At 42.4% G+C, this 25,255-nt stretch overlaps 1 protein-coding gene across 2 annotated transcripts in view; it reads right to left on the bottom strand.

Moving 5' to 3' along the window:
- lrrc73 (leucine rich repeat containing 73) overlaps positions 1–25,255 on the bottom strand; it is a 42,346-nt gene that overhangs the window by 15,320 nt on the left and 1,771 nt on the right. The window contains exons 2-3 of one of the 2 annotated variants that reach the window (XM_073056203.1): positions 21,282–21,442; positions 7,296–7,418 (exon numbers count right to left, since the gene is read on the bottom strand). In XM_073056203.1, the coding sequence (XP_072912304.1) occupies positions 7,296–7,418; positions 21,282–21,442 (284 nt within the window). The remainder of the gene's footprint in view (positions 1–7,295; positions 7,419–21,281; positions 21,443–25,255) is intronic. The other variant, XM_073056205.1, reaches the window with a different exon arrangement.

The following is a 25,255-nucleotide window of genomic DNA, read 5'->3' as shown; positions in this document are numbered from 1 at the left end:
TAGATATCCATAACCCTACTTATAAGCTTCTTGAATGTCACTATCACCACTGACAGCATATTCCAGACACCTACTACTTTGTGTTTAAACAGAGGTGCCACACACATCCTTTTTAAATTGCCCCCTTTTCACCTTATTGCTCTTTATTTGACATTCCAATCCTAGGTGAAAAATTTTGGCTATCTAACCTTTCTTCACCTCTCAGATCTCCCCTTATCCTCCAAAGCTCCAGAAAAAACCAAGTTTGTCCAACATCTTATAACTGGTTGTAAACCAGTAAATCTCTTCTGAACTCTCTCTACAGCCTTGGTATCCTTCCTGTGAAGGGGGCAACCAGAAATGCACTCAATACTCCAAGGAAAGCCAAAATAAAGATTTATATAGCTGCAACACAACTTCCTGACTCTAATATTCTGTGCCCCAGTTGATCAATATCATTCTGTGGTCTAATTACCTGTCTCACTTTCAACAATACCACCTGTCTATAAACTTATGAATTCATTCCTCTTACAAGTTGTTAATGGTTATACCAAACAGCAGGTGTCCCAGCACCAGACTCTGTATACTGCTTGTCACAGGCTTCACTAAAACTACCTCCATAATCATCCAAAACCAATTTTGATATAATTCTCCAATTTACCTTTGATTCCATGGTTTCTAAATTTATGGGCTAGCCTTCTATGTGGGTCATTGCTTAAGCCTATGTAAATCACATTAACTGTAATGCCCTCATCCATTTACATTAGAAACACAAAATGCTGGTGCACCTACGCAAATTAAAAACGGTTGACATTTTGGGCCAAGATCCTTCATTGGAACTAGAAAGGAAGGGAGAAGATGCCACAATAAGAAGCCGGGGGGGGGGGGGGCAGTGGGTGTGGGGGGAGGGAAGGAGGACAAGCTCGAGGACAAGTGAAGCCAAGTGAGTGGGAGAGGGAGGATGAAGCAAGAAGCTGGGAAGTGATAGGTGGAAAAGGTAAAGGGCTGGAGAAGAAGGAATCCGATAGGAGAGTGGAAGATAAGCTAAAGGGAAGAGGGGCAACAGGAGGAGGTGATAGGCAGGTGAAGAGAGGTAGGAAGCCAGATAGGGCAATTGAAGAAGGAAGAGAGAAAATTCAAAGATTATTCTATCAGTTTGGAGGCTACCTAGACTGAATATGACATGTTGCTCCTGTAGCTCTTATAATTAGCACCATCCCATTTATATTTAGTTTCTTCATCAAAAAATTCAATTAGATAGGATCTCCCACCAAATCTGCATTTCAAATCCAGATTAATTCTGTCAATCAGAATTTTATCAATTATATTTTTTAATCAATTATGTTACCTGAATTAGCCTCCAACTACTTGCAACATACACAAAATGCTGGAAGAACTCAGCAAGCCAGGCAGCATCACTGTAAAAAGAGCAGAGTCAACGTTTCGGGCCAAGACCCTTCGTCAGGACTGGAAAGGAGGAGAAATTGGGGTAAGAAATATTGCACTGACTTCCCCTCTTCCTTTCCAGTCCTAATGAAGGGTCTCGACCCGAAATGATAACTTTTCACTCTTTTCCATAGATGCTACCTAGCCTGCTGAGTTCCTCCAGCATTTTGTGTGTGTTGCTTTGGATTTCCAGCATCAGCACATTTTCTCATGTTTGTGACTCAAACTACTTGCCTGTCTGCAGCCATTCTAAAAAGATGGTAGCACATTTGCTGTCCTCCAGTTATCTGGCTCCTCAACTGCAGTCAGCAAAGATTTAAATATTAATTAAGGCCCCAGCAATCTACTCTTATGTGTCCAATGGCAGTCTAGGGTACATCTCATCAGGACCTGTGGACCTGTCCGTCTTCATGCCCATGAAAACATATCCTCCTTTTTCATGATTGCATACTGGAACTTCACCATCCCAAATTAGATCAACTATAATGTTTATTCACTTTAGTGAATATGGATTAAAAATTGTTCATTTAAATACAAGGCCCCATTTTCTGACTCCATGCACAAGCATCCCCTTTGGTCTTCAATGGGCCCTACTCTTTCCCTAGTTTCCCTCTCGTTTTTCATACACTTATAAGGTGTCTTGAGCTTTTCTTAAAACATAGAATACAGCACAGGAACTGGACCTTTGGCCCACAGTTTGTGGAAAACTAGTTAAGTTAATAACACCTAATTCTGTCTGCGTACACATGGTTAATATCTTTCCATTATCTACATATTCATTTCTTTTGAACATTCCCCCTCTCATCTTAAATGCATGCCCTCTAGCATTAGATATTCCGATCCTTGCAAAAGGATATCTACTGTCTACTGTTTATGCCTCTCACCATATTATAAACTTCTATCTGGCCTCTCTTCAGCCTTTGACTGTCTGATCTAAGTTTTTCCAACCTCTAACTTTTTCTGCACTCTCTGCAAAGCTTCCATGTCCTCCTTGTTATGGGGTAACCAAAGCTGAATGCAAACTCCAGACATGGACTAACTTTATGCAGTCCTGGGTAGGTCTGTAGTCCAGTGTAGTTTTTTTCTGTGTTATTTTTACGTAGTTCAGTGTAGTTTTTGTACTGTTTCATGTAGCACCATGGTCCTGAAAAACATCTTGTTTTTACTGTGTACTGTACCAGCAGTTATGGTCGAAATGACAATAAAAAGTGACTTGACTTGACTTGACTTGATTTGAACTAGAGTTTTATAAAGCTGCACATAAATTCTTGAACTCAGCGCCTCAACTAATAAAGGCAAGCATGCCATATGCCTTTTTAACCATCTTATCAATTTGTGGAGCCACTTTTAAGGCTGTGAAAATCCAAGATCCTTTTGTTACTGGTCTTGTTATTAACTGTGTAAGACCATAAGACAGGGGCAGAATTAGGCCATTTGCCCCACTGATCATGGCTGATCCTTTTTTTCCCCTCCTCAGCTTTCTTCCTGTAACTTTTAATGCTGTGTCCAATCAAGAACCTGTGTACTTCCTGTTGCCCTTTGATCTCCAAAAATGGAACACCTTTCACCTTCACAATAGGCTAAATGGCCACTGTAAATTGCCCCCAGTGCTTTGGTGATTGACTGAATCAGGGAGGACTTGAATGAATTGTGGGGAGAAGGAAAAGGAACTAGTGAGTGTAAATAGGTGCTTGATCTGCAAATTTCCATCCTTCATTCAGGTGATTGATCTTTCATAATGCCAGTGATATTAAACCTGAATCTGATTCTGGTAAAGGGCTGGTCTGTTCCAGTAAGAAGGAAGGATAGGTTGGCAAGGTAACTTTGAATGACAAGAAATGATGTGAATTTAGTCAAGAAAAGGGAAGCACATGTAAATTAAAATTGAACAGTATGTACTTAATTGGCTGAAGAGTCTGTTTGTATGTTATTGTATGACTCTATGACTTGATAAAACGTCACAGTAGAAAGAAATCTGGAGGTCCTAGTTCATGAATCTCAAAACATTATCCAGCAATTAATTAGACAAGCTTATGGAACATTGGCTTTTATTGCAAAGCACATGGACTATAAACACAAGGAAGTTTTGATGCAACTTTACGGTGTGCTCATGAGAACACACTTAGAATACAAAATACTTCTCATCTCCATAATTAAAAAAATATTTGCATCGCTGTAAGTGCAGGAAAGGTTCGTTAAGTTAATTTCTCAAATGAAGAGTCTGATGTTTGATTAAAGGCTGGGTCGATAATCATTAGAATACAAAAATATGACAGAAGATCTTATTGAGACATATAGTTTCTAAGAGTACAGATGGTGAAAGGATCTTTTCCTGAGAGGGAATTTCTAGAACTAAGGAATATTGTTTGACAATAAAAGGTCCCCATTTAAAAATAGATGAACATAGAACAGTACAGCACAGTACAGGCCTTTTGGCCCATGAATTTGTACTGATCTTTTAACATACTCCAAGATAAATCTAACTATTCCCTCCAATAAGTCCACCAGTTTTCTTTCATTCATGCAGAGTCTCTTAAGTGTCCCTAATATTTCTGCCTCTGTCACCACTCTTCTTCCCAACAGTGCATTCCATGCACTCCGGGGAAAAAAAATCTAGTTCTGACATATCCCATCCTTTCCACCAATCATCTTAAAAGTATGTCCTCTCATATTAACTGTTGCTGCACTGTGAAAAGGTGCTGGCTGTCTGCCCTATCTCTGCCTCCTATTATTTTGTACAACTGTGTCAAGTTCCCTCGTGTCCTCCTCCACTCCAAAGAGCCTTAGCTTGCAGAACAATTCTGCATATGACATGTTCTCTAATCCAGGCAGCATCCTGATAAATCTCTGCACTCTCTGGAAAGCTTCCTCTGAGGCTACCAGAACTGAGCACAATATTTTAAGCATGAACAAACTCAACTTTGACTTTAAACATGATCAAAGACCTCACCATTCCCAGACATTCTCTCTTCTCCATCTCCCATCAGGCAGAAGATACAGAAGCCTGAAAGCACATACCCCCAGACTCCAGGACAGCTTTGACCCTGCTGTTATTAGACTACTGAGTGGTTCCTTAGTATGATAAGATGGACTCTTGACCCCACAATCTACATCATTATGATCTTGTATCATATTGTTTACCTGTACTGCACTTTCTCTGTAACTATAACACTTTATTCTGCATTGTTATTGTTTTACCCTGTACTATTTCAAACCAATTTACCATTGATAGTCATAGTGGAATGTTCAAAAGAGATGTGTGAGCATTTTCTTTTACACAAAGTGCTGGGATGAAGAAAATTTCTTTTCAGAGGTTTGTGTTTCTTCTGAATTATTTTTTGCAGAGCTTAAATATTGCTATTCAAGGTGAAGAATGACAGGCATTTCAACTTTCAGAAAATCAAGATGTATCCAAAGAGAGCACAGGGAAGTGGCATTGAGGCTGATTAGACCTGCCATGATCTTACTGAATGGCAGGGTAGGACTGAGGGCCCATTTGGCCCACTCTTATTCCTTTTTCTGATATTCCAGCGTTCTTATGGGAAATGTGAGTTTATGAGTTCAAATATTTTTAAATATTGTGAAATTAGTGTACAGCAATCAATCGTATGAAATGTGTAAAGTTAATGTGCAGGAACAACTGAACAGTATGTTGGCCATTGCTCTCAGGGATTCTTTGCACAAATATTTGCTAAGGCTGTACAGCAAGTATTGTGTATTTGCAGGGTATGTAGTAAAAATTCAACAGATTGACAAAAAAATAACTAGTCTTGCAGATGGTTAATATTCCAATAAAAGTAATCACTAATGTACTGTATTATTGTAAAAAGCAACCTGGTTACCTAATGTCCATCAGGGAAGGAAATCTGCTGTACTTATCTGGTCTCCGCTGACTCCAGGTTCACCAAGGTATAGACAATAAACAGGGGTGTTACTGGAGACACCCACATCCTGTGAATGAATAAATAACTCTTCGGATGCTGGATTTTCCCTATGAAGAGGCCTGTTTTCTGTACTTCCAATGAAAGGTGCTATCAATGAAACCTGTAAGATGTCAAGAGAGTTGTTTCTTCTATTTGGAAGAGTCATTTTGTCAAGATCAGGATTCATCCAATTTGGACTGAGATAAGAAATAATTATTTACTCAGCAAAGAAATCTTTTGATTTCTTTACCTCAGATAGGATGCATAGTTATTAAAATATACAAGATAAGAATCAATAGACTTTTGGATACTGAATAAATCAAGGAGTGTGGGGATGAGGCAAGAAAGAAGGTAGGCACATGAATATGAGGAAGATGGAGGGATATGGGCATTGGGTGGGAGGGATTTTTTTTAGGTTTTTATGATATACATTTTAGCTGGTTCGGCACAACATTGCGGGCCAAAGAGCCTGTTCCTGTGCTGTACTGTTCTGTGTTCACAGTTAGCCAATAGCTTACACAATGGCATTCAGGATCAAGAACCTACACAAATGTGGAAGAAAGCTATTTCTTATGTTGTGAATTTCAAAAGATGTACTAAGAGACAGGATCTACAAATATTTAGATCGACACGGACATTAGGGAGAGTCAACACGGCTTTGTGTGTGGTAGATCATGTTTAACAAATCTATTAAGAGTTTTTTGAGGAGGTTACCAGGAAAGTGGATGAAGGGAAGGCAGTGGATGTTGTCTTCAGTAAGGCCTTTGACAAGGTTCCACATGGGAGGTTAGTTAGGAAGATTTAGTCGCTAGGTATATATGGTGAGGTAGTAAACTGGATTAGATATTGGCTCAATGGGAGAAGCCAGAGAGTGGTAGTGGAAGATTGTTTCTCTGAGTGGAGGCCTGTGACTAGTGGTGTGCCACAGGGATCAGTGCTGGGTCCATTGTTATTTGTCATCTATATCAATGATCTGGATGATAATGTGATAAATTGGATCTGCAAATTTGCTGATGATACAAAGATTGGAGGTGTAGTGGACAGTGAGGAAGGTTTTTAAAGCTTGCAGAGGGATCTGGACCAGCTGGAAAAATGGGCTGAAAATGGCAGATGGAGTTTTACACAGACAAGTGTGAGGTATTGCACTTTGGAAGGAAAAACCAAAGTAGAACATACAAGGTAAATGGTAGGGCACTGAGGAGTGCAGTAGAACAGAGGGATCTAGGAATACAGATACAAAATTCCCTAAAAGTGGCATCACTGGTAGATAGGGTCATAAGTACTGAGTATAAGAGTTGCAATGTTATGGTGAGGTTGTATAAGGCATTGGTGAGACTGAATTTGGAGTACTGTGTGCAGTTTTGGTCACCAAATTACAGGAAGGATATTAATAAGGTTGAAAGAATGCAGAGAAGGTTTACAAGGATGTTGCTGGGACTTGAGAATCTGAGTTACAGAGAAAGGCTGAATAGGTTAGGACTTTATTCCCTGGAGCATAGAAGAATGAGGGGAGACTTGATAGAGGTGTATAAAATTATGATGGGTACAGATAGAGTGAATGCAAGCATGCTTTTTCCACTGAGGCTAGGGGAGAAAAAAAATCCAGAGGACATGGTTTAAGGGTGAAGGAGGAAAAGTTTAAAGGGAACACTGGGGGGATGCTTCTTCACACAGAGAGTGGTGGGAGTGTGGAATGAGCTGCCAGATGAAGTGGTAAATGCGGGCTCATTTTTAACATTTAAGAAAAACTTGGACAGGTACATGGATGAGAGGTGTATGGAGGGATATGGGCCAGGTGCAGGTAAGTGGGACTAGGCAGAAAAATGGTTCGACACAGTCAAGAAGGGCCAAAAGGCCTGATTCTGTGCTGTAATGTTCTATGGTTCCCACAGAGTTGGCTCAAAGCAATATTCTGTGTCATTGTCATCTATGATTAGACCTTCTCACCTAATGGATTATAATCTAAATTAAGAACACGAAGTTGAGAACTGTGTGCAACTGCAATCATCAGACGTGCCCATCCTTTCACTGTGATAGCAGGGTTAGCACTGAGCGTCAGTTCCTTCAGTCCTAGAGAAAACAGAATCAGTGTTAGGTTCTGTGCAAGTTACAGTGCAGGAGGAACAAATAAAAGCAGAATATACAAAACAAAGATTTTTTTGAGCCTGTCTTCTTTGATTCTGTTATGACTTTTACAATTCCACCTATTCACTATTTCTAACTCTTAGCTATGCATTTTTCTGTTAGATACAAAAAATCCAGAGGCACTTTTTAGAGTTATACTAGGAAATGACTAATTAATGAAGTTACTTTTGATTTTTCAATATCATTTATTATTTATTGACAGTGCAAACTCTAGTTGTGCTTAACATTTCCTTAGTTATTTTATTTTGTTTTCATCTGGCTGGGAACATTTTGGCTTGACATTGTATATGAATTGGCTGAGCTGGGATTTTAACTTAATAGTTAAGTGAGCAGACCAAACAGAATTCCTTCTGTTTTCTCTTCTCTGGTAATTACTATGACTATTTAGCTGTCTCCTGTCAAACTGCTACAAAGAATCTTAAAGAATATGCTTTATTGTAGTTGGTTCTGAATAGTCTGATGGCAAGGGATTTGAATCCATTTCTGTTAGCGCATAAACATATAAACACATTAAGTATGAGCAGGCCATATGGTCCCTTTAGCCAGTTCTGCCATTCAATAATATTGTGGCTGATCTGATAATTGACCTCAATAGGGTTGCCAACATTGTATTCCAACAGTAAGGGAGAAGTTGTGGATGGGGCTTGCTGTGGCCAGGGTCACCACAAGTCCCACTTGATCCTGGGAGTGGGTCCTGGCAGACACTGGGGAGATACCGAGTCCTTACCTCACATCTTCAGCTGCAGCCTCCACAGCGTTCCTCCAGGCCGTCAGAGTAAACTGGGTGATGGTGTCACTGGTTGCTGCTTTTAAGGAGTTGTGGATGTCCTGGGGATTCCCGGCCCCGCCCCCACGGCCTCTGTTGGTTTTATGGGGAAAATTAGCATCCGGTGTCAATGTCATCTGGGTCAGCCAACTTTCCTTTCAGATATGGGAATCCCATGCAATATGGGACTGTTGGCAACCCTACGCTTAAATTCCACTTTCCTGTCTAATTCTGTAACCCTTAATATTCAGAAAAATAGCAATCTCAGCCCTGAAAATATTTATCCAGAATTTAGAGTTTTCTGTATTGGAAAATGCCCAAAAAAATCTAAGATTTTGCAAAAGAAATTCTTACTTAACTCAATCTTAAAAGCACTGTCTTCATCCTGCAATGATACTCCCTAGTTCTGGACTCCCCCACCAGGGGAAGTATCCTCAAAGCATCTATACTCAAATCCTTACATGTTTCAATAAGGTACCCTTTCATTCTTCTGTACCCATCTGATCAACCTTTAATCAAAAAGACAGCCCTTCCATCCCAGAAATCAAGCTAGTGAACTTTCTCTTCCCTCTATCAGTTAAGCTTAGTTGAGGAGGCTAGAACAGCAAGGTCAAGTCCAGTTCAGGTCTCACCTTTCAAAGGCCACTGTATTTAAGAGATGGGTCAGTTTATGTGGGGCAGGCTACTGAGAAGGATTCAGGGCCTTGATTTTTTGCACAACAGCAGCTGAAAGGGGTTCAGTAATATTGGGATTGCATCACACTCTTGAGATTTCTTAACAATGTTGGCCACTCTAGATACTGTATAGGCTTTGGCTATGAGTTTGATGGTGCCTGGTTTGTTTCCAAATCCAGCTGTATGGACAGCCAGTCTTCTCTACTGGCAGGATGAGCACTCTTACTAGATGCCATCTTATCTCATTGTTAGGATGTAACAAGTGGATCAGCAGAAACTGCAACTATTCACCTTATTTATAAGCAGCTTAGAAAGCCAGATATCCAAGTTTGCTGCTGATATGGAGTGGCATTTTAAGCAGTGAAAACCAAAGTATTAACTAACACAGAAAATTTAACAGATTAAACAAATGGAAGGCCATACATTTTATAACTAAAAAAAAATTAAAAAAGAATGCAAAGTACTTCCTTAATGGTGAAAAGTTGGTAGCAGTGGAGGCACAAAGAGCCTTGGAAACCACAAATACAGACCATTAAAATGCTGCAAAAGTACAGAAAATAGTCAAGAAGGCTAATAGGTCGGTCTTTACACCAAGAGGATAGTATACACAGTGGTAAAAATATTGCAACAGATATAAATCCTTAGACTATTCCTGCAGTACATTGGAGGGTTCTAGTCATCACATATTAGAAAAGGCATAATATTCATGCAGGGCACGCAGCATTGGTTTTCTACACGGAAACATGGATTCCAAGCATTAAATCAAAATACAAGATTACAATAAGAACAAGCACAATTTTAATACTTCTAATATCACAAAACATGCCAAGGCTCTTCGCAAGCAGGTTATCAAATTAAACATACTAAAGACAATTTAAAAAAAACTACCAATGTTCTTCTCAAAGTTATTATGAAACAAAATCTGGGCCGTGAAAATAGGTATCATGACAGATGAACAAAATATTTGATAAATTAATTGGTCCCTCCACTAGATACTTCTTCATATTTCCTTCTTTTTGGTTTGCAAAAAGAACTCCTCTCCGTAACGTGCTTTAGCTTAATCTTCCATCACCATCAACAACCACTCCACCTCATACAGGACATTCCCAAATAACTGCAGAGTACAACAATTGCACTTTTGTCTCTTCCTATTCCACCACCAAGACCAAATACTCCTTTCAGTACAACAGGAATTCACTTGTACTTCTCCCAGTTTACTGTAGAAGAGAATGTTCGTGAAAGTTTATTCTACACGAGGGTGACTGTGAAACACTTCTATTCAGTCTGAAATCATATTTGAGTGTCTGATCGCTGTTTAATTCTCTACCCCACAGACATTCTGAACTCTGCGATCTCTGCAGTCTATGATGTTCGAAATAACCTCAATTTTAACAGAAACAACAATCTGAGTAGGCATGGTGGGGGTAGTGGGGAGAGGGCTAAACTAGCCTGGCAGAAGTGTACCTGATGAGAAAATTGAAGCAAATATACTATAGATGTTAAAGCACGTACATTTTAGAAATAAAAGAGGTGATCACCTTGATGTTATTATATCATAAGACTCCCACCCCCAATAGTCAGTAGGAATTGCGGACACAGCACATCAGAGCCAGCTGCTACCATACAGGAAATGGTATTGCAGCATAAAAGCCAGGATCAACAGACTCCGGGACAGCTTCTTCCACAAGGGAGACTGATTAATTCACCCTGATACAATTGTATTTCTATGTTATATTGACTGTCCTGTTGTACATACTATTTATTACAAATGACTATAAATTGCACATTGCACATTTAGACAGAGACGTAATGTAAAGATTTTTATCCTCATTTATGTGAAGATGTAAGAAATAAAGTCAATTCAATCTCCTTCCCCCCCCCCATGGACTCTGTCTACACTTGTCATTATTTCAGTAAAGCAGCCAACATAATCAAAATCTCACACACCTTCGATATTCTCTCTTTTCCTTCTGCCCTTCGGGATAAAGGGATAAAGACGGAAAGCTTGTGCCACTGGGTTCAAAGGACAACTTCTGTCTTGCAGTTATAAGACTAGTACAAGAAGATGGATTCTTGACCTTACAATCTACTTCATTATGGCCTTACACCTTACTGTCTGGCTGCAATACACTTCTCTGTAACCGTAAACTTCATTCAGAATCAGGTTTAATGTCACTGGCATATGTCGTGAAATATGTTGTTTTGTGGCAGCAGAACAATGCAATACTTGAAAAGTCTATAAATGGCAATTAAAAAAAAATGTATAAAACTTTACATGAGTAATTTAAAAAGCAAGGAAAAAATTTTGAGGTAGTATTCATGGATTGGTTCTTTGTCCATTCAGAAATCTAATGGTGGAGGGGAAGAAGTTGTTCCTAAAACATTGAGTGTGTGTCTTCAGGGTTTTGTACTTCCTCCCTGATGGTAGCAATGAGAAGAGGGCATTTCCTGGGTGAGAGGGGTCCTTAATGAAGGATGCTACATTTTTGAGGCATCGCCTTTTGAAGATACCCTCAATGATGGGGAGGCTGGTGGCTATGATGGAGTTGGCTGAAATTGTAACCCTCTGTAGCTTTTTCCAATGTTGTACAGCGACCCCTCCATACCAGATGGTGATGTAACCAGTTAGAATGTTCTCCATGGTATACAGTTGGCCCTCCTTATCCGCAAATTCCGCATGCACGAATTCAACCAACCGTGAATTGTGAAAACCCGGAAGTGCTCTTCCAGTACTTGTTGTTCGAGCATATACAGACTTTTTTTTCTTGTCATTATTCCCTAAACAATGCAGTATAACAACTATTTTACATAGCATTTACATTGTATTAGGTATTATAAGTAATCTAGAGATGATTTAAAGTATATGGGAGGATGTGCGTGGGTTATCGTGGATTGGGATCGAAAAAAATCGGAAGTTCTCTTAAGTAAGTCGGAACAGGTACATCCGGTATTATTTAGCATCAGTAGTGAAACGTTTGTCTTAGTATATAATATATATTTTACCTTTCTATGCATATAAAACACTTAAGAACGTTATGTTTCAGCACCGGGCTCAGGAACGGAAGTTCCCGAGTGCGAGCCAGTGACAGACCGCTTTCGAGTGCGCTCTCCATCCAGCTGGGTTGATGTGGAGGATCAAAAACTCAAACCCCAAAGCCCAATAATTAAACCACTGCGTTGCTTAGTAATAATTGTAGCTTTCATCGGGGCAGGGCCTTTCTCACTTTATCCTTTAAAATTGTTCCGATCGTTGACCGAAGTAGCCTAGTGCTTTTACAATGACCGATGGCATTTCACCTTTTTCCGATCGCTTTATTATTTCCACTTTATTTTTCAATAGTGATCGTGAATATTTTTGTGAACAGAAACACTGTGGATTCAGAGCTCCACCGCTGGGTCCTAATATCCACCACACTGAGACAGGTTAAATAAGGTCTGGGGTTCCGCTGGTCCTGAGGTCCACCGCATTGAGACAGGTTGAATAAGGCAGTGGTCCCCAACCACCGGGCTGCGAGGAAACAATATAATTTGTCAATATGAAATGATGTGAGTCAGCTGCACCTTTCCTCATACCCTGTCACGCCCACTGTTGAACTTGAATGCATGCGAGATCATCAGCTGCCTAAATGCAGTGACACCCTCGCGCCAGGGATCACTGGTTGGCTTCGGGTAACTGGCTGCCTCTTGCGGCCGGCGAGAAGTGCCGATGCTACAGGCCTGGAGCGTAGACAGATGGGTGCCACCTCTGAACCTGTTTACCACACCGAATGTTCGTGGGGAACCCGGTTGTAAAATATTCGCAGATGACCTAATTTGGGCTCAGATTTCATAAGTAGCAGAGCAGCTGCCTCGCTGCAATCTGCTGAAAGTCATCCCTGGAGCCAAACTTTTGTCGGCTGATAGATCCTACAAGGGGGGCAGGCACGCGCCCTGTTGCACTCCTCGCTCGGTCGCTTTCTCCGGACTGCGACCACCGCGGCCCCGGTACGGGGACCTCCGGCCCTTACCTTGTCCTCTCACCCCACCCACAACCAGCTGCACCTGGCCAAGGCGTCTGGCGGCGGGCAGGCAGGAGGCTGTCTAATGAGGCAATGAAACCCTCCAAACTGCTTCGGTACCTTGAGTCCAAGTGCCCTGCACTTAAAGACAAACCTGTTGAGGTTTTTGAGCGGGAAAAACGTGAGCAAGTCGGACAGAAGCAAGTGCTGATAGCCACATAAACTAAATTGCGGAATAGACTGGACATAAGGAACCCCCTTTGAGTATCGCTGTATTCCGGTCATGTTTAACACCCCCCCCGTTGGCCGGTCCACAAGAATATTGTCAATATTAAACTGGTCCGTGGTGTAAAAAAGGTTGGTGACCACTAGAATAAGGGACTTGAGCATCCACGTTTTTTGGTATCCGCAAGGGGTCCTGGAACCAATCCCTCGTGGATAAGGAGGGCCGACTGTATCTGTAGAAACTGGCTTGTCTTTGGTGACATACCAAACCTCCTCAAACTCCTAATGAAATATAGCTGCCATCATGCCTTCTTTGTAATTACATCAATATGTTGGGCCCAGGATAAATGTTCAAAGATGTTGACAACCAGGAACTTGAAACTGCTCACCCTTTCCACTGCTGACCCCTCGATGAGGACCAGTGTGTTTCCTTGACTTCTCCTTCCTAAAGTCCACATCAATTCTTTGGTCTTCCTGACGTTGAGTGCAAGGTTGTTATTGCAACACCACTCAATCAACTGATCTACCTCACTGCTAAACATCACCATCTGAGATTCTGCCCACAATAGTTGTGTCATTGGCAAGTTTATAGATGCCGTTTGAGCTGTGCCTGGCCACAGTCATGGGTATGGAGAGAGTAGAGCAGTGGGCTAAGCACACACCCTTGAAGTGCGCCAGTATTGATGATCAGCAAGGAGCAGACGTTATTTCCGATCCACACTGACTGTGGTCTCCTGATGAGAAAGTCAAGAATCCAGTTACAGAAGGAGGTACCAAGGCCTGCGTTTTGAGGTTTGTTGATGAGTACTAAGGGTATGACTGTGTTGAACACTGAGTTGTACAAAATAAACTGCACAAACACAGAATCCTGATGAAGGGTCTCGGCCCGAAATGTCAACTGTTCACTCTTTTCCATAGATGCTGCCCGGCCTGCTGAGTTCCTCCAGCATTTTGTGTGTGATGCTCAATAAACAGCAACCTGGCACAGATGTTGCTGTTATCCAGGTAGTTCAAGGCTGAGTGGAGAGCCAGTGAGATTGAATTTGCTGTAGACTATTTTGGTGATAGGAAAAATACAGTGAGGCCAGCTCCTTGCTTAGGCAAGAATTGATTTTGCTCACAACCAAGCTCTCAAACCACTTCATCACAGCAGATGTGAGTGCAACTGTGTGATAGTCATTAAGGTAGCTCACTATGTACTACCTCAGTGAAATGATCTATATGGATGGGAGGCAAAACAAAGTTTTTCACTGTACGCCAGTATATGTGACAATAACACAATTTTTTAGAGGAATGTATATGAAAAGAAATCAGAGATAGTTGAAGGAATAATTTCTAAAACTGATTTTACCTTTCCTGTTATTGACCTTATTGAAGGATTAACTGGGGCAGAATTTGTTAACTGTGTCCACTGAAGTTTTCTGAAGTAAAGTCTAGATGGCCCTGCCAGAGAAGGCACTGCACTTGCCCTCCTCTTAGAAAATGAGGCTGGGGGAATAGTTAATGTGTCATTGGGGGAGCACTTTAGGATTAGTGACATAATTCTCTTAGTTTCAAGATAGTTATGCAGGATAGGTCCTCAAGTTAAAGTCCCAAATTGGGGGGGGGTGGGGGGGGAAGGCTAATTTTGATGGCATTGGATAGGAACTTTCAAAAGCTGATAGAGAGATACTGCTTGCAGGTAAGAGACATCTGGCAAGTGGAGAATCATTAAAAGTTTGAAAGAGATGCGGGTAAATAGTAAAAGACTGGATGGGCATGTTTGTTGGCAATGACCAGCTGGTTTGACGGGCCTCCTTTTGTGCTGTATGTCCCTATGAATTTGAATACTGTAGTCGCACTGATATGCAACGAGTGAAAGCAACACACTGAATCAAGCGGGATCTGGTTGAACTGTTTACTGTTCCAATCCGCGTGCACTTAAGTGCCCGCTCCCAGCATTCCCCGCTCTTTGCTGAGCGGAAGTGACGTCGGCTTCCTGGCCCAGGTCTGCCCCGCACTCAGAGCCCTCTTGGTTGCGACTGCTGGAGCCAGTTTGCTTGCCGTGTGGAAGAGGCACCACATGGCACCCCCCCCTCAGAACCGGCGCTAAGCAGAGTCCACAGCCTGCACACTGTCAGTTCTTTCAGGTGGCCGGCCTCGTTGTCGTGGGAGTGGCACCACAAACCAGCGTTCAAGGTCTAGATGCGCTGATTTGAGATGGTCAATGGTAAAAGTCTCTTCACGACCGCCGATGTCGAGAACACAGGTCGTCCCATTACGGTGCACTACCTTGTAGGGTCCTTCGTATGGTCGCTGCAGGGGTGGTCTGTGTGCGCCTCGGTGAACAAAAACATACTCGCTCTGTTGTAGGTCCTTGGGCACGAAAGAGGGTGTTGTCCCGTGATGGGACGTCGGGACTGGGGCAAGTGTTCCAAGCCGCTCCCAGAGTTTTGTTAGGACCGCCGTAGGTGTGTCCTCCTGGCCATGGGGTGCTGGCACAAACTCACTGGGAACTGTGAGCGGGGCACCATAAACAGGTTCGGCCGATGATGCGGCAAGGTCCTCCTCGGGTGCCGTGCGGATGCCAAGCAGCACCCAGGGGAGTTCATCAACCCAGTCTGGCCCTCGGAAACATGCCATCAGAGCTGACTTCAAGTGCCTGTGGAAACGTTTCACTAGGCCGTAGGACTGCGGGTGGTAAGCAGTCGATCGGTGGAGCTGGGTTCCGAGGAGTTGTGCCAGTGCAGACCACAAAGCCGATGTGAACTGCACACCCCTGTCTGAAGTGACATGGGCTGGGAGTCCGAACCATGCCACCCAGGTGGTAATCAGGGCTCTGGCGCATGTCTCCGTGATCGTGTCAGCGAGTGGGATAGCTTCCGGCCACCTCGTGAACCTGTCTACCATGGTGAACAGGTATCTCGCTCCTCTCGAAACCGGCAGTGGGCCGACGATGTTCACGTGGACATGTTCAAACCTTCTATGTGTCGGCTGGAAGGGTTGCAGTGGGGCCCTCACGTGCCTCTGGATTTTGGAGGTTTGACAGTGCGTGCATGTCCTGGCCCAGTGCCCGACCTGCTTGCGTAGGCCGTGCCACACAAACCTGTCTGCGATCAGCCGGGTGGAAGGGTGGGCTAAACCGTGCAAGGTGTCGAAAACGCGGTGCCTCCAAGCGGTCGGGACAATGGGCCGGGGTTGCCGGGTGGACACATCGCAAAGGAGCTCATTATCTTCGGGCCCAATGGGTATATCTTCGAGGTGGAGTCCTGAGACTGAGGTTTGGTACGCCGGCATCTCGCTGTCCAGTCGTTGCACCTTAGCAAACACCGCATAATCCACATCTCCTCCATCTTCTTGAATTCCTCTTTCACGAGGTGGAGATGTGGTGCATCACGCCGTGCTTGGGGTCTGTTGAGGAAAACTGCGGCGTGATGATAGATGAGAACTCCAATAACACTCTGGTGAACTCGTCGGAATACGTGACGGAGTCCAGATGCAGGGCCGGTAACCTGGCCTCACCAAGGGAGAAAGTCTGGAACGTCTTTGCATCGACCAATCGTCATCCCTTCAAATCCATGAGCAGGCAGTGTGTGTGGAGGAAGTCCGCACCCAGCAATGGCTATGATACTGTGGCCAGCGTAAATGTCCATGTAAAGTGGCTGGAACTGAACTGCAAGAGGATGGTTCTTGTGCCGTAGGTGTGGATGGTACTGCTGTTGGCTGCTGTTAAGTTCCGGTCCTGTTCTTCTAGTTTGGGTATCCTGGCTCGAGGGGGGTAGGACACTGATTTCCGCCCGTGTCCACCAGGAATCTACGCCTGGAGTGCTTATCCCAAACGTAGAGGAGGCTATCACAGTGACCAGCCACTGTAGCCATCAGTGATAGCTGGTCCTGGCGTTTCCCTGGAACGAGCACGGTGGTCAGCAGCGGCGGGCCCTGGAACCCCATCTTTGATGATAAAAACACCAAGACTCAGCAGTGGTGCCGCCCCTTGGTGTGGGTGTTACGTGCGCCGCTGCTGGGGTGTGGGAGGGCTGGGCTTTCAGCCGTGCCGCAGCACTAATTTCGATGGTGGTTCCACCATTTTGTTTGGTGCACCAAAGCACGTCTGCGCGGACAGCCACCCTGCGCGGGTCTCTGAAGTCTTCATCTGCTAACAGGAGGCAGATGTCTTCTGGCATTTGCTCCAAGATCTGTTCAAACAGGAGGCAAGGCTTATGGCTGTCTGCCAGTGCTAGCATGTTGCTCATCAGGGCTGATGGCATGCAGTTGCCCAGGCCGTCCATTTGCAGTAATTGCGTGGCCCGTTCACGGTGGGAGAGGCCAAATGTGCGGATTAACAGGGCCTTGAGTGCCTCGTACCTGTCTGTTGCCGGGAGCTGATGCAGAAAGTCGATAACGTGGCCCGCTGTCTCCTGGTCGAGGGCGCCCACCACATAGTAATACCTGGTGGCGTCTGAGACAATTTGCCTGACCTGCTTGCTCGAACCAGACCAGGGGTTGAGTGGTCCAGAAGATTGTCAGTTTAAGGGAAACTGCATTCTGCAGAGCCGAGTCATTCATGCCGGGTCCAAATCTGTTCATATGCAACGAGTGAAATCAACACACTGAGTCGAGCAGGGTCTGGTTGAACTGTTTACTATTTCAATCTGCACGCGCTTAAGTGCCCACTCCCAGCATCCCCCACTCTTTGCGGGGCAGGAGTGACGTCGACTTCCTGGCCGAGGTCTGCCCCGCACTCAGATCCCTCTTGGTTGCTGCTGGCTGCGGACTCGCCTGCGACTGCTGGAGCTGGTTCGCTTGCCGCGTGGGTGTGCCGCCACAATACCTATAATGACCTAATCTCCACAACCTTTTGAAAATAGAGGAATCCAAAGATATACCCACCTTCTGCTAGAAGTTCCTACATACCGCAGTTTTAATTGACACTTCTCTAATTTTATAACCATGTGTTCTTATGCAAGATACTCAAACCAAACATTTTAACTTCTATCCTGTCGTGATCCCTAAAGATCTTAAATGTTTCAGTAAGATGACTAATCGTTATTCTGAACTCCGAAGAACCTATTTCTAATTCAGCAACTCAGAAAAGCATAACTCTCATTACATAAATTACAGTACCTACCAGATCTCTTTTGGATTGACTCCAGCGCCAGTGTATCCTTTATTAAAATTCTTTTCACAAAACTGTGCATAGCACTTCAGGTGCAGCCTCACCTGTACCTTGTACAATTGTAACAATACTTTGCTTTTTCTAAACTCCAATTCTCTTTCAACAAAGGTCAACGTGTCAATTGCCTTCCTACATGCTGTACCTGCATACCAATCTTTTGAAATCTGCACACAAGAACACTAACATCCCTCAAGGTTTTCACTGAAGCTATCTTATTAAAAGAATGTTCCACATTTATTTAACTATTTGAAATTAAATTCCTGTGTTTAAATTAAATTCCCATATCATGGTTTAATTTCAACTCGTGCCTCTGGTTCAATGGTACAGAACTTTGGCTGTCATCTGATGAGTCAATCCCTACTCTACTAATCAGCATACAGTAATGCATGTTAAAATGGTTTTCGTCCTGCTGTCAAAACCAGGCTTTCCAAGTAAGATTCAAATTATACTGTCAAATCAATGTCACATCTGGACCAATGTCTTTAACTGCCTACTTTGCATAGTTCCTGCATGCAAATACAATTTGACCACAGGTGCAATCAGGATTCTCATTTGTAATCAATCAAATCAGCATCCATAGCACCAAAGGAGGAATCCTATGCAGCTGAACCTCTAGGCCTGAAAGCGAAACCACATGCCTACAACTGTAGCCATCTACTAATGCCATCTTCTCCCCTGGTGAACTAGATCAGCTGCAACAATTTATTAGACCTAAACACAGAATTGCAAATCTGCAGCATAGAATATATCAAAATGGCTGAAATTTTTACATGACTACAATAGTGCCTTTTCTTTTGCACAAAACCTGAAAAGGATATGACTTGTCCTATATACATGTAAGATACATTTTTTGGGTAATTCTGTCAATGGTAATACATGAAGTGTTAAAAGGTAACTTTTAGGCACAGCAGACAATTAGGAGGTTAAACAAAACGTTGGCCTACATTACAAATTGTATGTTGGACTACACTGCAAATGGTATGTTGACTTGCATTGCTAAGCATTTCAAGTACAATATAAAAGGCTCAGAAATTCTGAAATTATAAAAATGCTTCTAAAATGGTAGTGAAGCAGATTCACACTGGTTTTCAAAGATGGCACAGAAGAGAAATTTCATTAAGAGCAAAACACGGAAAAATTCATCAACATAAATGTCACAAATTTTGGGCCTGTTGGTAACCTACCTAATTTCAAAAATCACGAAACACATAGGATCTCGGCTTTGTTAATCATCAGCACCATTTCCCATCAAGGTAGGAGCTCTTAAACCAATAATTCATAACAGGAACTGTAATGGAATTCAGGGAACCTGACATGGTGCAGATATCATGACAGATTTCTGACAGATATTCATATATTGACACATCAGAAATTGGCTCCTCAACCACATTCTACCCCAACCTACACCACCCTGCATAAAGAGAGCAGAAAGTCTTACCTGAAACATTGGTGACACCTGGTTCATCAGAGAAGATTCCATGGCTGTCTTCAGTGGTAGACCCTCCCATAGCAGTTCAAGTAATGATATTCCCCCTAAACTCACACTGGGTCAGGCATTCATCCTCCCATTAAGGCTTGCTTTTCTAGTTGAGGCCCACACATTTCTTCAGTATAAATGTACATTCACTGTTACCAGCATCAAAGTTAAATGAGCACTGCACACTGACTTCACTACTGCCCACTCAGTGTTGTGTATTTCTGGTTGGACTAAAGGCACAGACAACTGCAATATAATTTATTAACAATAATAGTATTCTGCTTTTGATTTCCAGCTTTAAATCTTCTGTGTAGCATAGAAAAAACATGTACTATGCCAAGGAATTTTCAGCCCAGATTATCTCCTGAAATCTCCTGAAGATCTATTTACTGTTTACTGAAATAGTAAAAGCTGGAAATCTAAAATGAAAAAATGCAGCAGGACAAGCTGCATCTTTAGGAAGAAAAAGAGTAATATTACAGATAGGAGATCCTTTATCATACAGCATATGCAGTTCTGATGTGAGGGGTTATCCTATGAGAACACAGAATATAAGAAAAAGGAGTAGGAATGGGTCATTCTGCCCTTCCAGCCTCACCTCCATTCAACAAGATTATAGCTGATCTTCTAACTCAATATCATATCTCTTGTTTCTGCTAATATCCAAAATCTATCAATCTCTACTTCTAATGAAATCAGTATCAGGGCTTCTTCATTCCTGTGGTATAGAAATTTCTAACTTCACTTCTTAAGTGAAGAAGTTTCCCTCCATTTCATTTCTCAATGTTCTATTTCTAGTTCTGACTGTTACCATTAGGTCTAGATTGCTCAGCCTCAGGAATCAGCCTCTCTATTTCTACTCTATTGAGGATTCCATTTTTTTTAAAACTGTTTCAAGAACATCACCTCTAATTCATGAGGAGAGATTAACTATATAGGCCTATGTGCACTAAAGTACAGAAGAGCAAGTGGTCATCTCATTGAAACATGTAAGAGTCTGTAAGGTCATTTACTCTTAAAAGAGTGGATGATTCAGAGTAAATGGTCAGTACTGAGATGTTAAGAAGCTTCTTTATCCAATGGGTTTTAATTTGTTGGATGCTCTAGTCCCTAGGGCTATGGATGCTCAGTCATTGAATATGTACAATCAATTGGGACTGATTGAATTTCCACACTAAGAGAACAAAGGTAGATGAAGATTAGGCAGAAAAGTGGACAAGGTTCATGATTGACCATAATCTTACTGAATGTAGGGCAGACTTGAGGGGCTATATGGCCTCCTCCTCTTTGTGTTCTTATAATTGTTCACATCCTTATTATTGGATACTAGATAAGTCAGCATGGAAGAAATTAAACCAGATACCTATAGGATTTGGTACATTTTGCTCATTACCCATGGTGAACCCACCTAGGTTGAGTGAGTGGAGCATCAGAGCCTTGTTGTCACTATCTGCTGTGGTTGTACAGCTGAAATGACATACAAAATCCATACCTGACTTTGCTCCATCAGGTGGTAACAGTCCACAGATGAGATTTATTGCTTCATCACCCAAGACACAGTCTCCGAGGTCCAGTGATATGAGGGAGGGATGCAGGGAAAGGGCAGGGTTTAGGACAGCCAATCCAGAATCAGTGAGAGGACTGCCATGAAGACTACATGAAATAAAGAAGTCACATGTTGACAATTAGTTAAGTAGTTCGGGAAACACTGCAACAGCACAGACAATTACAACATACAGTTAACTCCACCAATCTCAGGATATTCCAGACTGGCAAATTTTGCAGATTTTTGACTGTTATTCTTATTAATGCCCCAACACACTTTTAATTCATGTTTTTTAGATGTCACAATGTATTCCAATAAACTTTCCATTGAACCCAGTAAGTTTAACGAATTGGGGGAAACAGGGCTCTAGTCATAGTGAAGAGTGTGTAACTAAACCCTGGTGAATTTAAAGAGAATTTGGGAACCAAGCTGAAAGGGAAACAAGGCACTGGTCAATTTAAAGGGAGCAGAGTAACTGCGCCATGTAAACAAAAGGGGAAGTAAACAGAATGAGGACATGGGTTCATGAACTGAAGGAAAGTATGGCTACTGGAGTCTCAGGTGAATTAAAGGAGAGCGTGGGAACCAGGACCTTGCTGAGATGAAGGGGATTGCAGTAAATATTACTGGTTGTGTTGCGAACCATTGGGATTTCTGAATAGTCTAATGGTGGATTATCAGAGTTTTACTGAAATTGGCATTTAGAGAGTATGACTAATGGGAATATCTTATACCAGGAATGTGAAACACCAGGTAAGACACAGCAAACAATAAGGCAAAGGAGTAATAATCTACTAACTTTTCACCAAGATTTAAAATGCTGGAAAATTACTATAAGCCACTGTGAAAGTGAAAACATTCTTTTGCTGGGCACAGAAATTTTTTCCTTTAATAACTGTGGGGACTGTTAATTATAAAACTATAAAAAAAAATACAATTCAGGAAGAGTCCACATAGTCCCTTGATTCATGTTGGCAACCCTGCAGGTTGTCTCTTGAAGTTTTGCATACTTGCTACATGAGGTGAAAGCCACCCTTTCAGGCAGCAAGTTCCAAATCTCCATCAAGTCATTGAGTGAATATTATTTCCAACTCTCCTTTAACCTTCCTACTAATTAAATGAAATTGACACCCCCCATTTGTGACTATACTGTGAAAGAAAATATAGATGAGTTGAGTTGTTCTCCAATGTGGCAATGTACTGACAAACATTTTGTCACATGTGAGGAAGACATCGTCAGTGCGCTGTTGATTGTGGTGTGTCGGCCTTTATATACTTTTCAATAAGCCAATCAGCTGAACAGTGATTAAATGTTTGCAAGAAAATTGCCAAGATTGGAGAACTCAACCCAACCATCAACCACCTGAGCAACACATCTTCTGAATTATTTCCAAAAATAGATGATTTCTGTTTACACTTTCTGGCTCTTCCATACATTTAAATACCTCAGTTATTCCTGTTTTGAAGGAAGAGATCACATCTGAGTTGTCTCTACTCATAAATTTAATCCAGCAGTCCTTTCAGTGACCTCATAAATCTATTCTGCATCTAAGGCCAACACATTTTTACTGTAGTGTGGTGATCAGAACTGTACACAGTACTCTAGCTGTAGCCTAATTAATATTCTATGCAGTTCTAACATAAGCTCCCTACTCTTCTAGCTGCAGCCAAAACAATGCACGCTTTCTGGATGCCTTCTTAATCAACTTAACTATATCTGCTACATTCCAGCATTAAAAAATCCTTTACATACCTTAATATACTTCCATTTATCATTTCTCCTTCCTTTATTTTTGTATCCTAAATTCATTATCCCAAGCTACTCCAGGTTAAATTCATTAACTAATATAGTTGTCACCTATCCATATCTTCCTGAAGCACTGGATGTTTTCCTTCACTATCATGCAAAATTTCTTAATTGTAGGACGAACCCACAAATCCAAATAATTTACATATTCAATGAACAGCAAGGAATTTAACAATGAGCTTTGTGGAACCCACTGTAGTTACTAAAATCTCATCAGCAATTTACTCTTTGCTTTTCTGCTGGTGAGTATATTTTCAATCTAGTTTGCCACTTTTTCTTGTCTCCCATGGACTTTTGCTTTAATCACTGATCAGACTGATCCAATGGCAACACAGGTAGACAGGGTGCTGACGATGCCTCTTGTCACATGTGCCGTCATTAGTCAAGACACTCAGTGTACGGGTTTGGACAAGACAATGGTGAGAACATCTGGGAATATAGTGTGCAGTTCTGTTTGCTGAACTATAAGCATAAAAGGGAGTAAAAAAGATTTGTGAGGAGTTATCAGGATTGGAATGCTTAAGTTACAAGGAGGACTGGATGTGATGGGCTACTTTCCCTGCAGCATAGAGACTAAAGGTGACAAAATAGAGATGTATAATATCACAAAGTTCATAGTCTTTTTTTCCAGGATAGGGGATCTAAACGTAGAGGGTGTAGATTTAAGGTGCAAGAGGAAAAATTTAAAGGGGGCTTGATGGGCAACGATTTCCACACATAGGGTGGTGGGTGTGTGCAAAGAACTACCCAAGAAAGTGGTAGAGACTGGTACACAACAAAACTTTGGACAGAGGTAGGAAAGGTTTGTAGGGATATGGGCCAAATGCAAGCAAATGGAACTAGCTCAGGTAGGTTAGTTGGCCTGGATGAATTACGCTGAAGGCCTTGTATCTGTGCTACATAACTTCAGGAAACAGCCTGCCAAGACCTCAGTGTGACCAGGTTGAACCCCTGTGTCCACTTCCCTCAATAATAAGTATACGGTTTTGGATACTATTGAGAGAACGACTTAACAGGGGAGAGCTGCAGTGACTGGGTTTCTGGCTTTGGCTCAGAAGTGAAGAGAGATGAAGAGAACAGCAGTGTGACAAGAGAATCCATAGTTAAAGGAAAAGAGACAAGATTCTGTGGATGCGATAGAGACACCCGGATGGTATGTTGCCTCCAGGTGCCAGGGTCAGGGATGTCTTGGATTGGGTCCACGGCATTCTAAAGGGGGAGGGGGAGCAGCCAGAAGTCTTAATACATTTTGACATAAGTAGAAAAGGTGAGCAGGTCCCGAAGAGAGATTTTAGGGAACTAGGTTGAAAGCGAAAAAGCATGACCTCCAGGATAGTAATCCCTGGATTGCTGTCTGTGCCATTTACCAGTGAGGGTGATTAGGATGATTTGGCAGGTGAATGACTACTGAGGAACCGGTGCAAGAGGCAGGGGTTCAGATTTCTGGATCTTTGGGATCTCTTCTGGGGAACAGGTTACACCTGAAACCGAAAGGGACTAATATCCTCGTGAGCAGGTTTGCTTGAGTTTGTTCGGAAGAGTTTAAGCTAATTTGGCAGGGGGATAGGAACCAAAGTGATAGGGCTGAGGATAGGACAGTCAGTTTACAAATAGAGTCAGTGTGTAGTGAGACTGCTAGTAAGGACAGGCTGATGATGGGGCAAAACTGCAGTCAGCAAGATATGTTGCAATGTAAAAGGGGGACAAAATTGAATAGGGTGATGCATATAGTACTGAATACAGGTGTTTAGATTTGAATGCACACAGTATATGGAATAAGGTAGATGAATTTGCAGCACAATTAGAGATTGGCAGGTATGACATTGTGGGCATCACTTGTGGGCTGGGGGAAGATTACAGCTGAAAGCTTAACATCCAAGGATCACCAATGTATCAAAATGACAGGCAGGTAGGCAGAGGGGCTGGAGTGGCTCTGTTGGTAAAAAGTGAAATCAAATCCTTAGAAGGTGTGACATGATCTGAAGGTGTAGAATCCTTGTAGGTACAACTAAGAAACTACAAGAGTGAAAAGACCCTGGTGAGTGTTATACAGGCCTCTAAAGGGTAGAAAAGATGGAAAAGATAGAAAACTGTCATTTCCAGAGGACTAGAA

Source organism: Hemitrygon akajei, chromosome 9, assembly GCF_048418815.1.
Source record: "Hemitrygon akajei chromosome 9, sHemAka1.3, whole genome shotgun sequence".
NCBI lineage: Eukaryota > Metazoa > Chordata > Chondrichthyes > Myliobatiformes > Dasyatidae > Hemitrygon > Hemitrygon akajei.
This window is presented reverse-complemented; position numbering and strand designations above follow the sequence as displayed.